Here is a 15,690-nt window from a genome sequence, read left to right as displayed (position 1 = left end):
TTGCGCGCGAATGATTCAAACATTGAAATAATTATGAAATAATGAATTGCATCAAATACAGAAAAAAATGAACTATATTTAATGATATTTAAAAATTTATATTAAAATAGAATAGGTTACACGAAAAAATTATTATAAATTCAAGCGGTCCCCCAAAATTTTCAGCCAATGGCACATGAGCTGAATATGAATGGCGCATCCCTCCTACAGGATCCCTACATTATTGTAGGGACCCTATAGAAGGGACGCGCCATGTACATTGCTAGGCTGAAAATGTGGGGGGACAGCTTCGGTTGTATCGCGCAGCCATGTTTATCTTTAGTATGTATTAACGGCTGTGGTTAGTTTAAGTTTGGAATACTTATAGTTTTTATTGTGATATTTATATTTAATTGTTTTGTTTTTTTTAAGTAGTTTTCTATAAGTATAAGTTTAATTTACTCATTTAATAATTACAAGTATAAATGTACAAACCTAACCTATAACTTATCGTTTGAATTATTCGCGCGCAATCACGTGACTACACGAGTTTTTGTCCCCCAGCAATGTACATGGCGCATCCCTCCTATAGGGTCCCTACATTATTGCACCTTTACACAAGGAATGGAAAGGTTAAGTTTTTTATTATAGAGTATATGTCGTCATTACATTGATTAAAACATCTGTGAAATTTGCAATACATAGACAAGGACTATAAAAAGTTCTCAAAAGATACCTTATAAAAAATAAACTGGTCTATACAATAATTATATGGTAAATATCGAACACCTAAATCCCTTCCTTGTCGCGTGTCCATTATACTTCTACACTAATCTTGACTGTGTCGCCATCTGTCGATGATATTTATAAAACATTCATTGAAATCCTAACCTATTCGTGCAATCTGCAGATATGCTAAGGTGAACAATTCACGTGGGTTGTGTTAAAGAATATATATATATATATATATTTTTTTTTAATATTATCAAATAATTTATTGTGAAAATAATTACTTTTTAGAAAAGTATTTATATCCTAAGGCAAAATGCAGCACGACGATGTAAGTAAAAGAAATCATTTATAAAGTTGTAATATTTTAATATAAAAATACATTTTTAACTTTCTTATTTTTCATAGGTTGTTTGGAGTATAATCAATAAATCCTTTTGTTCATTTAAAGTGAAGTAAGTATAAACATTTTTATATATTAATTGTATTATATATTTATGCATATAATAATTTATTATAAATTTAATCATTTTCTTAATAGCACCAAAACACAGAGATTTTGTAGAAATGAATATAACCTAACTGGATTATGCAGCCGGTCATCATGCCCTCTTGCAAATAGTCAATATGCAACCATTAGAGAAGAAAATGGTATTATTTATTTGTATATGAGAACTGCTGAAAGGTAATCAATTAATTCTCTAAGCATATACCAAAATAATTGTTACCATAAATAATTTAACATCCATATTTTTTAGAGTACATTTTCCAAAGAATATGTGGGAGAAAGTAAAACTTTCCAGAAATTTTGAAAAAGCTATCTATCAAATCAATGAGAATTTATTGTATTGGCCAGGTTTTATAAAAGCAAAATGCAAACAAAGATTTCTTAAGATAACTCAATACCTCATACGTATGAGAAAACTTAAATTAAGGAGACAGAAGAAAATAGTACCACTTTCTAGGAAAATTGAAAGACGTGAAAGACGTAGAGAAGAAAAGGCTCTTATTGCTGCAAAAGTAGAAAACGTTATCGAAAGGGAGCTTATGGAAAGATTGAAACAAGGAGTTGTTAGTACAAATATTTCTAATGTTATTAATATACTATTAATTATAATTTTGATGTTTTATTCTAAATTTTTCTTTTACAGTACAATGAAATTTACAACTTCCCGCAAAAAGTATTTGATAAAGCTATAGAAACTGTTGAAGTTGAAGGTGAAGATGAGAGTGAAGCGGAAAGCGAAATGGAAGAGGAGAGAGGAAATATTGAAAAGGAAGTAGAAGTGGAATTGGAAGCAGATGAAAGGAGAGCAATAGCTAATGGACCAAGATACGTAGAAGCAGATAGTGATGATGAGGATGATGATGATGATGATGACGAAGAATACAATTTTAATGAAGCATCTATGGTAAGAACGATCAAACTGAACAAGTAAAGTATAAATTTCTAATTTATATCATTTCTAATGCATTTTTTGTACAGGATGAAGATAGCGATTCTGGTCAAAAGGAATTAACTGAATTATCTGATAGTTTTGAATCAGACACTGAAGATATTGAGGTAAACAAATATTCTAATATTAAAATATAAAAAGTGATATATGGATAAGAAAATCATGAATAATATTTTTATTTTTACTAGGAAATTGTGCCATCAACGAGTAAAGCAAAACGATCGAAAACTACAGATAAGAAATCTCAAAAGAAGAAAAGATTACGTCCAAGAATTGAAATTGAATATGAAATTGAGAATGAACCTCCTTTAAAACAAAAAGTATAGAAAAATATTCAAAATAATTCTTTTAATTATATTTTCAATAAACTAAATTAAGTAAGTTCATGATTGTTTACATTATTATTGTACCTTTAACTTTAATAATGTTTAATTTTTTCTTATATCTTTCAATGTACATAATCATGGACTGTTTCTTTTAAAAATTATTTTCCCATCTAGTTTGTAAATATATATATAAAAATATATTTTATAATTAATAATAAAAATAATGTAAGAAAAAAAAAAAAGAACTAAATTAGTATTATTCAACACTTTTTTAATTTGTAATTTACGATAAGACAAATAGCTAATTTAAAAATGGCGCTAAATTGATTGGAAGCGCCCTAAAAATAATAAAAGCAGATGGCGACTGGTTTGATGGAGATTACCGTATCTCGTAAGTCTTAGCAGACGATACATGCAATTCACAAGTGAAGTAAGTGATAAATTATTCATTTACTAGTTATTAACGTTTATTATTTCTTTTTCTTAGTTCTATTTTATTAATTCCTTTTGTCCATTGTAATCATTGCAAATTACGTTTGATCGAATAACACACGTTATTTAATATTTAAGCTTTTTTCTTTTTTTAACATAATCCATTGTTCTTTAAATATCATTTCAAGAAAATATATTGCAGTGTTGAGTAGAATTATGTATTCGTCGATATTTTTGAATCGATAGATTACCATTTTTGTGTAAGTTCAAAAATAGAAACACAAATTACAAATATATTATTTGATATTTGATACTTATCGAATTAAATTAATATTGTTAATGATACTACTGTCGCACCGGTTATTAGTATCTTTTTCTTTTTCTTTTTTTTTTTTTTCTTTCCAAAAGAGAAGGACGATGCACTGCCCGTAGCAAAATGTCATGAACGTGCTCACACCGCGATGGTAGCCTTTTGTTTGCTATTTATAGAAAAAGTAGGTTATCCACAAAATCAATTCCAAAAAAAAAAAAAAAGACAGGAATTGTATCACCTCATATCTCTTAACAATTTTTATGTGTGTGGCGCGAAATAATACATATTATTGTACACTTCCTTCTTTCTTCTTTGCCTCCCTTTACATTTTTTCTCCGGCTTTTTCAAACTAACACACGTTTAAGTTTCTATTTACTTGTCATAATAAGTGGATTTTTATTTTTCATTTTTATTTCAATTTCAATTATATTTTTTATCATATTTTTAATATAGATATATATATATATATATATTTTTTTTTATTGTTTTCAATTAAAATCAAGATAAAATTCTTTGAAATATCTATCTTATGAAATCTTATCTTTTATTTTCTTTTTTCTTTTTTTCCATAGGCGGCATATCATCATGAAACACAGAACGATTTCACGCACTTTTAAATAATAGGATTGATCTAAAAGCAATCATGTATTATTATCTGGTAATATAACATAAGTTTATCTAATACCTCTTTATACTCTTAAATGCCAAAATGATGAACAATACCAGTATGGAGCTTAACAATGTTGGTGGCAGCAAAAGTTCTGTGTATTTAGTAATATCTTTTAAAAAATTATGTATGTTCACCGTTTGCCTACCATTGTTCTCCTTGCTATTTTGTTTTGTCACAGCATATATTTTTCAACAGGATGACATTCATGAAACGCATTGCAGGGTACGTACAAATAACAAGATCAACATATTATAAAAATGTATATTATTTAATAGAAATTATTTGATATATGTATTAATTTTCAGGTTTACAATGTTCTACCATCGATTTCTGCTATTACTGGTGTATCTCCTCAACGATATTTATGGCGTATTAGCATAGCATTGCATATTGGACCTCGTTTAGTTATCGCCAGTGTATATCATTCGTATTATTATAAAATACTCAAATCCTTGGAAGATGTACCTAGCAGAATTGTGGGTTGCAGACTATTAAATTTATGCTATTGGTTAAACATTGCTGAGGTAGCTGCTTTAAGCGGCGTTACATATATTTCAAACAGAGAGAATTATCGTAAGTAAAAACATTATTTACATATTATTAAGTTTATTGAATGCAAGGTGAATCAATGACATAGTAGTATCATTTAAAATTTAATTAACGTGCCTTGCATGCAATTATCTAAGATGATGCTAACAAATGATTCACCTTGTTGATGGTAACACAAACCTGCTTCTAATTAGAACTAAGTAAAGTTAATTAAAGTATTAACTTCTAAATGTAAAATAAAAGTTTGATTATCGATTTAACATTTATTGTTTCTTTTGACTTTTTTCAGCTGTACATGAAAAGATTTTTATCATGTTCATGATCAGCTCTCTTACATATATGTTGACAACGGTAAGATTAGGCCGTCTTGTTACTCCCAATGCACAAAGTCTTCAGTACAAGCAAGCGTTATTTGTTACAAGCATAATCAGTACAGTGGGACTCATTATCTTCTTTTTAAAACATCGACTCTTATGTCATGACTTAGGTAAGAACATTTTTATTTTAATTATTCATTATGTTCTATAGCTTATATAAGTTGTTATTGTCACATAGATGCTTTTTCATTATGGCATGTATATATAAAGTCTACTTTCCTAACTGATACTTATCTTATTCTATCTTTTTCTTTTCTTTCTATTAGCATTTAGCTGGTTCTCACTATGCGAATATGTGATAGCCTCAGCGAATATGGGATTTCATTTTACAGTAATCTTAGACTTTCCGAAAGAACAACTGGTTGTTGGCTATGGATTACCTGCCACGAAAGTGGATTAATTTTATAGAATAATTTATAATTTTGATTCTCATCTTAAAGTGTCTACTGCCATTACCTGAAAGTGCTATAACTTATTATTATTATTATTATTTTTTAATGAAGAAAATTAAATGAAAATTTTAGTATTTCTTAAGATGTATAAAGTGATCTGTTTAAATTTATTATCGTTCTTATTTATATCATAGTAGTATATATAACGAGTAAAATTTACATTATTTCGATTATTATATTTTAATTATCATTAGATATTATGTTTTATTATTAACATAAGTTGAAAGAAAGAAATGTAGCACTTTCAAAGTACGGCACTGGTAACTTGTCGATGAATCTTCTAATGGCCTTCCAATAACAATTATTAATTAGTAAAAGAAAAACATCGTAGTGACTATAATTAATGAAGTTGTATTACATATAAACAGCACGTATAGTATGTAGTAAAGTAAGATCAGAAATTAGCACACGTAAATTGAAATTTTTTCACAAGAAAAAGGTCCATCGTCGTTACGGAACAAGAAGAAAATAATAAACGAGAAACAAAAACAAAAAAAAAAGAAGAAGAAGAAAATAAGAAAAAAAGTTTGTTTGGAAGAGAATTGAAAAAAGTTTATCTTTGTAGAGAATTTTTTGAAAGTGGTGATTCTAGTCGATCGCATAAAGTCTAGTCGCTACGTTTTTCAATCGCTTTATATAAAGTAGAGAAAACATTATTTTGTATGTTCAAATTCGTTGTTAAGAGACATATATATATAGAGAGAGAGAGAAAGAGAGGAAAGAACAAAAAAAAAAAAAAAGAAGGAAAGAGAAAAATATTGCATTTATGTCGATGTAATTTAAATCTATGAAAAATTGACGATTCATCAAATGAACGTGCAATGAGAAAAAAAAAAGATCTTAAGTATAATATTATCTGATAAAATATCTTCTAATTAATATCTTGTTGGAGGAGAATGAGCATCGATGCTAGTTGATATGTAATACGTGTAGGAAACAGGGCTTATAAGTTTAGATTTTAAGATAACCGAATGATTTCTGTGAGATCTATTTACGAGACTAATTATTATTAAAATATGAGAAGTAACCGTCATACGAGAAGCTTAGGATGTAGTTCCTATGTTTTTAACTCTAGCACATAAATATTTATAATTCATATATATGTACATATATACATACTTGATATGTATATATATACACATAGTATTCGATATTTCAGTAGAATTGTCACGTTTTAACGATTATTAAGAAATTTATTTGAGAAGAGTATGCTCGAAGAGGAATCGCAAAATATTTAACAAAATAATTGAAATAATTTTGCGATCTCTCATTGTATAATCTGACCAAGGGATGAAATTTGAAACGATGTTTGTAACAATCATTTGTATGTGTGTGGTTCAATTTTTTTAATCAAGAGAAATCTGTTAAATAATAACAATGTTCTCTCGATTCATATAAGATTATATTAGTATATTCCTGAAAAGCACAAGAATTTTATAGAACAATGGTATTGGATATAAGCATTTACAAAATGTTAGTTTCAACAAAATCAACTCTTACTTACATATATACATATATGGATACATGCATACATACATTACATACATATATATGTATTACTTCAAAAGCTTTCCGTTTGAAATATTGATACGTATGATACATTAACATACTATACACTATAGATTGTTATTTATCTTACACAATTTAGAAAAAAAATATCTGTTTTGCACATTTTTATACACACGAATACGATTTACTATTTCTCTATATATTTTAATATGAGAATCTTTTCTTAGGTTACTTATCTAAACAATAAACCACCGACATGTTCGCCTATGTATTTGTATTATATGTGTACAATCTTGTGATTCTGAAAGTAATTTAAGTTATAAATTTGTTCAACACATTAACGTAAGAAGATCATTTTTTTACTTATCTTTGTAAATCATTGGTTTACACATATATGATATTAATAATTGTATTATGTCAACCGATGATTAGATTACTTTCTTAATCACTGTTTAATATAAATTCTTTCTAAAAATTATATGCAATATGCAATTAATTTATGTTGTCAACTAAAGAAAATGGAAAGAAATAATGTTCGGCGAAATGTCGTCATGGTTAAATATTGCCATTTGTTAAGAGTAATTTTTGTACTCTTCTTCATTGTCATTAACATTTAGAAAATGAGAAATGATCAATGATAAGTAACCAATGATCATGATCGGCTTATTCAATGTTATTACAACGTTCCGTCAATCCGTGCCAAGTGATGCACTAAAGATAATAATAATAATAATAATAATAACAATAATAATAATAATAATATAAATAATAATGATAATAATCTACATTTTTGCGCTTCATATTGATATCAAATTGTAAATGCTTGGTAAACTATTATCAGTGATAAGATCTTTAATGAATCACTTGTTTCTCGTGCCTGATATCGAACGCTACCATATCGATAAGTATATATACATACATACACGTGTAAAGCATATATGCATGTATATACATACATACATACATACATACATACATATATATATGCATGAGTATTTACCATACCGATGTATATAGTGAATCAGAGGAGGAGTTTCCGTATCTCCATTGTCAATTTTAAACAATTAAATTTACTCGTAATGCAATATTTAAAAATTAACTCAAAGGGGTAAATATATATGGGAATAAACTTAAGAATAAATAATAATTAAATAAATTATTTATTTATTTTTTTTGTTTTTTTAAACAAAATCAAATCATCTTACGTAAAAGTATATTTTACAAACAAACAATCGAATGTTCTTATGCAATAACATTCATATCATTTTGAAAGGTTAAATAATCCTAAAATAGATTTCTTCGTATAAGAATTTTGAAACTTTGTATTACAAACAAATATCAGTTGTTTAAAATTGACAATGAGGGAATGGATACGAATATTTCTTTGAGTCATTGTGCATATATATATACATACCAACACATATAATCACTTATATGCACACACAATTATACGTTCGTATATTATACATATATGAAAATGCAATTTGCCGTGCACCTGGTGTTGTTTAAGAACTAAAATAATTTTGAATACATTTTCACACGACGAGAAAAATAATGCACGGAAGGATTGAATAGTCATATCACAGTGTCATTCCCTCAGTGTCAGATCTAAGCTCTCTATCTCTGTTAAATAAAAAAAAAAAAACATGAAAAAAAAAAAAGAAAAGAGAAATTTGTAAACAAAAGTATATAAGGAGAGAAATATTACAATTAATTGATACAGGGTGGTTGATGTACGAAATACGAATTTGATCGTCATCGCGTTAGTGTTTTTTAATTCTTCATTATTATTTTTTTTTTTTTGTTTATTTTAATTATCATTGCATATTATTATTTTTATTGTAGCAAATATAATACGCGATTGGACTCGCAAAGTATGACAACACTACGTTGTGTTTGAACAAAGTAAAAGAAAGAAATTTGGCATGATTGAAATGATTGACAAAAGAGAGAGAGAGAGAAAGATAATGATCGAGTGCCAAGTTAACAATGATCGAGAGATCAGTTAGATCCTTGACACGAGTGTCAAAATCTTTATTTAATCGATGTCACACTCACTTGGCACGTAGAGTCTGGCAAAAATTAGGCTGAATCTCTGTCACGCGTTTGAGAATGATAAATAGATAAAGATAAAGACACAATAAGAGAGAAAGAGAGATAAATCCATAACGAGCAAGTATGAAAAAAAGAAAAGTAAAAAACTAAAAGTATTTCCAAATAAGCACACACTATGCCTAGAACGATCGAGTATTATTTTATTTTCAATATATCCTTTCGTATTTTTAAACAAGATAAAAAATGGGGAAAACGATAGTTCGTTAGATAATTGTAAGTATACAAAATGAAATCGATAGAATCATTTTTAAAATATTGTCGATAATGAAACGAATCACGTTCCAATGTTATTTTTGTGTTTTTTTTTTCTTTTATTTTTATGTTAGTATTATTAATAATATCTCATTACAGTATATATATATATATATATATATATAATTATGCATGCATCTTTAAATGTTGATTTATTTTTTCTTTTCTTTTTATTTTTAAGTTCAAATCGAATAAATAGAAATACGAATAGAACAAATTTATCTCATAAAATAATTTTAGCGTTGAATAATTGAATGCATGCAAGTAGTGTTCCGTATATTCATCAGAAAGAAAAACACGCATCGGTGTTTTTCGATAAGAATAATTCCTTAGGAAAGTGTAAATGACGAGAGAGAGAGAGAGAGAGAGAGCATGCTTATTAAACGCGCACGTAATAAAATAAAGTATGAACATGAAAGGTAATCAGAAAGAAAAAAACAAAGTAAAAAACAAAGATAGAAGATTAATCAAACACATAGAAATACATACACGTACACGTACACATTTTAAAAAGTGATTTTTAAAGTATTATAAACAGGATCGTACGCATGTTTTCGTATATGTGCGTTTGCACATTGTAATCTTTACTATTAATGTATTATATATGTATATTGTTTGTTTCTTATCACGCTTATCGATCTAATCGATTGAATCATCTTCCAATTGCGGAACGTGTATTGAAAATAATCCTTAAATTTGTTCTCTTCTTCTTGTTCTCTTTCTATGACGTACGAAGAAGAAATTATAATTACATATGTGTATCCCTCATTATTATTATTATTATTATATATATACTATAAATGCCAAGTTTAAAACAAACACAATAACAAAAATATACTAAGAGGGTATTTTTTTTTTTTTTTTTTTAAGACGAAGATCAAACGTCAAACGCATCTGCCCAAATAATTCACGCGAATTCGTGCCACACAAATAAATTCTGATTATTTTAACAAAATAAAAAATGAAAAAGACAAAAAATATTCAAGAGTGTGCAATTGAAAATGAATAACAAATATAATGAGACACAATTTGAAATGAAATTTCATTTTTAAGGAAAACATTTGATTTAACTTCATACACGCGTATTACGAATTGCAATTTTTTTTTCTGAAAAATTTACATTATATATATATATATATATATATATATATATATATATATATTTATACATATAATGTTCTATATCTCCGAGGTACGGGTATATATTTTTCGATTTTATTATTGATATAAAAAAAAAAAAATGTGTGTGTACCTAATTCACTTGGCAATGATAAAGTATTATTAAAAAGAGGAAACAAAAAATAGAACATATAAAAATTCAATAACGCACCGCAATGGGAACCACCGCTTTTCATTCTCTTTCGATATTGAAATAATTTAACCAAATTTTTTATTTATCTTTTTGTTTTATTAATTTCTTTAAACGAAGGAAACGATTCTGTGATAACAGAGCACAAAAGATATTTTTTATCACCTTTACATAAAACAATTTCTTTTTGTGTGTCCTGTTTTTTTAATTATATTATATAATTTCCTTGTTATATATTTATATATATATATATTTATTCAGTTGTTGGTCGTTTTAAATGAATTTTAATTCATTCATCGTTTCCTTCCTATCGCCATATTAGATCGATATATCATCGTTGATCTATATCTTGATCTTTATCATATAACACATAGATTTTTTCTTCGTTCACAGGGCACTTACTTCACGACAATTTAATTCTAGCATTTAGTTAAACTAGTTTAAGAAATCTAATGTTATTATCATCGTGTTTAAGGGAAAGAAAGAAATTTATATAATGTATACTTTCTTTAATTCTCATAACACTTGCGCAATATGATTAGATAAGTAAGCTGATAAGAGTATCGAATATGTCAATGAGAAAAATATAATAAATAATAATGGGTAAGTTTATTCAATGTTTTCAATCAGATAAGACACATTTCAATGTTTTTTTCATCGTCAAATTTGAGATCAATTTTGTTAATTATTTTTAATAAAAAAAGAAAAAAAAAGATGACAAAAAGACTAAAAGATGTTGCAAATTTTGTTTCTTTTGTGATGAAATTTTTTCATCGAGAAATATAAATTTTCGATAGATTCGTTCGTTGATAAAATTATTATTTAATTTCATTCAAAATATATATTATATATTTGTAATTAAAATTAAATTTATTTTCGTATATATTATATAATAGAATCGCGAATTATCTATCGTCGTTGTATTATAGTTGTATGATATTTGTTCTAGTTAATAAGAGTAAGTTGCCCTGTGTGCTGTGATTAGAATGTTCCATGAGAAATGATTCTTATGAGAGATTGCATTTTTGTGATTGCAAAGCAGCGAAGTATGTGTAAACGAATGATAATCGAATAAAAGATCTACCACACATCTATCTCGAAAATATCGAACATTTTTTTTGTTTTTTTGACTATTCGCAAATTCAATTCCACAAGTTTTATTTTAACACTTTAATGGTCGCACGTGTACGCAGTCAAACGTTGTGGGGCCCGGTAATATTTTTCAAGAATTAATCTTACAAAAACTTTATTTTTCATTTCATCATCATTGTCATTCACGACAAAATTAACATAAAACAAAAAACAACAAATATATATATAAAGTTATAAATAAAATAACGGCTAATGTTCCGGCTATCACACACATGTTGTATGAGCGGCCATATTAAAGTGTTAATAATTGATAAATACGTTTAAAAAAAAAAAGAAAAGGAAAGAAAAAAGAAAATATGAAAAAAGAACAATATTTTTCTTTTCTTTTCTTTTTTTTTCTTTTTCTCTTTCTTTTTCTTCTTCAACGTTTTCGTTTGAACATTTTTTCATTTCCGTACACCTTAACACAAGGTTTTTTCTTTTCGACGTTGACAATTTTGGAAGATTTGTTAGCAATTTTTTTAACATCATCCTTACGATCTTCTTCTAAAAGAGAAGGAAGAGGAGGTGGCACAGGAGGAGGAGGAGGAGGAGGAGTCTCATAGGAGGAGACTCTAACTTCGACGCATTTTCCACATCGCCAAACGAGTCTGGGATCGTAGACGTCTATATCGATGACCGCTGGATTATGGCAAAGGGGATGATAGATCTCTTGGCACTCTTGGCACTCAAGCAATATCAGAGGACCCAACTTCGTACCGTTGCATATCTTTGATTCGTTTAATTAGTTATTCAATAGTTATATCTCTTAGTAACATAATATTTATAATTAAACATCTATATAGAGATATATTTTTATATTTAAATTTATAAATATATGTTTATTTATAAGATCGTTATAATTGAGTTATTATATAAATTTTCTTCAATATACATAATAATTTGTTGATATTTTAAATGGTCAACATTTTTAAATAGGATTACATCAAAGTTATGTACTTGCATGAAAAACACACAAATGAATATTTTATTACAAATAAAGAATTAGTTGATTTTTATCAATCTACTGTATAATATCACGAGAATTAATTTGAACAATTTTTGGATTCAAATATATACAAAAAAACATAAACAAAATATTATATAAACATATGCAAAAAAAAAATTTCTATTGATCAATTTAATGTAAAAAAGAAATTTGGGATATTTAACCTTGCAAAGTGCACCATCTGTTGGGATGTCATCAGGAATTGAGATTCTTGGTATATCGATCTTTTCCAATCCGTCATCATTATCATCATCAACATTCTTATCATTATTATAATCATCATCATCATCATCATCGTCATCATTATTTTCTTCTTCTTCTTCTTCGTTGACATTTAATTCAACCATTTTAGATTTATTTATTTCTGAATTATTTTCAGATGTAAATTTGAGTGAATTTTTGGAATAAGTTTTGCAACGTGTACTTTCTTTTTGTAAAAATTCTTTAGACATTCTAACAGCCAACGTTTTACCTTTACCATATCTCTTTTCAATTTGTTCGTCTAACATTTTCCTAAGTTTCTCAGTACTGTCGTCATCGTTCGAACGTAACAACGCCAACGCGCCGAAGAATTCCTCATCGATTTCGCCCGAATTTTCCGCGTACATAATAATAATCCTTGATCATACGAGGACGTAAAATAAAAAAAAAAAAAGGAAAAATCAAATGATTACATTACATTGAGATAAAAATGTTTAACGTGAAGTAAACTGAAAGTTATGAGTACATAAAATTGACAAATCGATATTTGTAACAATGATTTTTTATAGATTAAATCGAAATTGAAAATCAATTCGATTCGTAAACATATGAATTTGAAATGATCGAGTAATACAAAAAATTAATTTAAAAAAGTATGAAAAAGAAACAAATTTCAATGGGAAATACTAAACCGCAGTATTTTTCTTGAATACAATGTTGATATTGTTGATCAAACAATTAAATATATCTAATTCTATATATATATATATGTAGATATTATTATTATTATATTATATTATAATATATTATATATTTTATATTGATATTATTATATATATAGGATATTAGGAGCTTCGTAAAAGAGCCTCGTGAACGAGCTTCGTAAAAGAGTCTCGTTAAAGAGCCTCGTTTACGGGTATGAATGATAAATGATGAATGATGAATGATGAAGCCTTTTACGAGGCTCATTTACGAGGCTCGTTTACTAGGCTAGTTCACAAGACTCATTAAATAGTACGTAGTACTACTTAATATACTAGTATACTAAGTATAATAATACTAGTATACTAAGTATAGAAATACTAGTATACTAAGTATAATAATACTAGTATACTAAGTATAATAATACTAGTATACAAAGTATAGAAATACTAGTATACTAAGTACTAATAGTACTAGTATACTAGTACTAAGTAGTACTAGTAGTACTTTTTAGTATAAGTACTAGTATACTAGTACTAAGTAATAATAGTACTTACTATACTTTGTATAAACATTATATTTCTACTCTAATATAAACTATGGTTTTTTAGGAAGGGAAGCTTTTCTTTAACGAACAAATAAGTTTTTATTATACCATTTATTAGGTACGATCACATGTTTTATTTCCCATTTTAAATTATCTCATTTTCCCCTCATCATAGCTTTTCGCTTAGGCCAGAAGACTTTTTTTTGTATATATCTATTTAACAATATAAAAAATTCGCAAACTAGAGAAAAAGGTGTGAAATTCAGCAGAAAAACACGATAAGGAAGATTCCAGAGTTCAATGAAACGTGTTCGTGCATTTCGTGCACGCCAGAAGGCCTTATTAAATGTGTAAATTAATATCTCTAATGCGGGTATTAATGCGTTCACTGTTAGAAATAGTGAAAACGATCATCGTAAGTCATTAAATAGCTTCCAATCAATATATTTCTTTCTTAATCCTTTCTACTCATACTAGACAAGTATAATCTCAGTAGATCACTTTTGTAACATTATTTTTTATTTTCTATTCAGATGATTCGTAATTGGATATTGTGAATTGTGATTCAAGTGTCTTTCGACCGAAAATTAACGCCGAACAGTGTCGTGAACATCTGCAGAAAGAAAATATTAGGGAAGTCTCAAAGAGTTCTACGGAACGCTTTCATGCATTTCGTGCACGCAGAGTGGTGTTTAATTACCATACATTTTTTAGTTACCATAAGCAACTCGTCTCATTTCTTCAAATTGAGAACTTGCTTACTCTGTAATATGTTATGTATTATATTTCAATAAAACGTAAAATAATTTTTGAATGTGGTAACAATATTATAATAATAATATTATAAGAAATAAATCCTACAATTATCCTACACCTGATAATCTGTATTCGTCTTATTCTCTCGAAACTTAGTTTCTTGAAGGCTTAACTTCTAACACGTGTGATCTACACACAAGAATTTTTTTTTCTCTGATGTATCTTTTAATCATTTTTTTTTTGTAAATGATTGCAGACAATACAATTATTATATTCTATATTTTTTATAATTATTAATTATAATATTTGCGAAAAAACGAATTTAGTATTAATTGGTCAATAAAATAGAAACATTTTTAAATAGAAAAGAAATGACACGTTTAGTACAAAAAAAAAATAGACCACGCACCTTTTTTCTTTATTTCGACCGTCGGTTCGTTTTTACCCTATTTTTTTGTCGAATACCTACGTGCTTATCTCTGTTTATTCTTCTCCCTTCTATAGCTCCTACCTACAAACAGGTATAGGATCGAAATAATATGTGTCTACGTTTCGTAGTATGCAATCGCTTACAAACACACACATATACAACCAAGAGCGATAACTACGAAGCAGAGCATAAAGAGGAGACCGAGAATAGGAAAAACTATATAGCTATATTCTGTCTCATTCTCTCGCAGGCTCAATCCTATATGTTTGTCTCTTTTTCTCTTTTTACATCACTTTTGGCCCGTTTTTGTTATGCCGTTCCGTTACATTTTTTTAAATCACCCCCATTCTAAAGAAGTTTTCACTTCAAAAAATAAAAGAAAATTCGACTTAAAATAAAACATAACTGATATAAAAGAAACGTCTCGTAACCAGACGATTACAAT

General features: G+C 27.3%; 3 protein-coding genes across 4 annotated transcripts; 2 read left to right on the top strand and 1 right to left on the bottom strand.

Moving 5' to 3' along the window:
- Nucleotides 1-761: 761 nt before the first annotated feature.
- Nucleotides 762-2,549, top strand: Rbm13 (RNA-binding motif protein 13). Its single transcript, XM_015336076.2, has 8 exons — nt 762-899; nt 1,000-1,039; nt 1,117-1,163; nt 1,250-1,393; nt 1,467-1,779; nt 1,860-2,120; nt 2,195-2,272; nt 2,354-2,549. Exons 2-8 carry the CDS (start codon nt 1,025-1,027, stop codon nt 2,489-2,491), a joined length of 996 nt encoding a protein of 331 aa, XP_015191562.1. The 5' UTR covers nt 762-899; nt 1,000-1,024; the 3' UTR covers nt 2,492-2,549.
- Nucleotides 2,550-2,802: 253 nt separating this feature from the next.
- LOC107074681 (post-GPI attachment to proteins factor 2-like) lies at nt 2,803-11,572 on the top strand. Of its 2 annotated transcripts, none has more exons than XM_015336342.2 (5): nt 2,803-2,921; nt 3,809-4,128; nt 4,212-4,479; nt 4,745-4,942; nt 5,099-11,572. In XM_015336342.2, exons 2-5 carry the CDS (start codon nt 3,946-3,948, stop codon nt 5,230-5,232), a joined length of 783 nt encoding a protein of 260 aa, XP_015191828.1. In that variant the 5' UTR covers nt 2,803-2,921; nt 3,809-3,945; the 3' UTR covers nt 5,233-11,572. The 2 variants fall into 2 exon arrangements, with proteins under 2 accessions (XP_015191828.1, XP_015191829.1); XM_015336343.2 differs by lacking the exon at nt 2,803-2,921 and adding an exon at nt 2,964-3,183.
- LOC107074544 (uncharacterized) lies at nt 11,339-13,801 on the bottom strand. Its single transcript, XM_089175362.1, has 2 exons — nt 12,774-13,801; nt 11,339-12,330 (listed from the first exon to the last, which is right to left on the bottom strand). Exons 1-2 carry the CDS (start codon nt 13,215-13,217, stop codon nt 11,983-11,985), a joined length of 792 nt encoding a protein of 263 aa, XP_089031488.1. The 5' UTR covers nt 13,218-13,801; the 3' UTR covers nt 11,339-11,982.
- Between the last annotated feature and the right edge of the window lie 1,889 nt (nt 13,802-15,690).

This window comes from Polistes dominula, unplaced genomic scaffold, assembly GCF_049000335.1.
Source record: "Polistes dominula isolate Pdom_NZ unplaced genomic scaffold, Pdom_raw_medaka contig_82, whole genome shotgun sequence".
NCBI classification, from domain to species: Eukaryota; Metazoa; Arthropoda; class Insecta; order Hymenoptera; family Vespidae; genus Polistes; species Polistes dominula.
Note: the sequence above shows the minus strand (reverse complement) of the source record. Positions and strands in the feature narration are given on the sequence as shown.

Bases quoted from the DNA above. Each gene is read 5' to 3' on its own strand.
- Rbm13 (XM_015336076.2), top strand. The intron at 1,164-1,249 runs GTAAGTATAAAC...TTTTCTTAATAG, and splicing joins TTTTGTTCATTTAAAGTGAA to CACCAAAACACAGAGATTTT. The intron at 2,273-2,353 runs GTAAACAAATAT...TATTTTTACTAG, and splicing joins CAGACACTGAAGATATTGAG to GAAATTGTGCCATCAACGAG.
- LOC107074681 (XM_015336342.2), top strand. From the start codon at position 3,946: ATGATGAACAATACCAGTATGGAGCTTAACAATGTTGGTGGCAGCAAA. The intron at 4,129-4,211 runs GTACGTACAAAT...ATTAATTTTCAG, and splicing joins TTCATGAAACGCATTGCAGG to GTTTACAATGTTCTACCATC. The intron at 4,943-5,098 runs GTAAGAACATTT...TCTTTCTATTAG, and splicing joins ACTCTTATGTCATGACTTAG to CATTTAGCTGGTTCTCACTA.
- LOC107074544 (XM_089175362.1), bottom strand. From the start codon at position 13,217: ATGTACGCGGAAAATTCGGGCGAAATCGATGAGGAATTCTTCGGCGCG. The intron at 12,331-12,773 runs GTTAAATATCCC...AACGAATCAAAG, and splicing joins CAGATGGTGCACTTTGCAAG to ATATGCAACGGTACGAAGTT.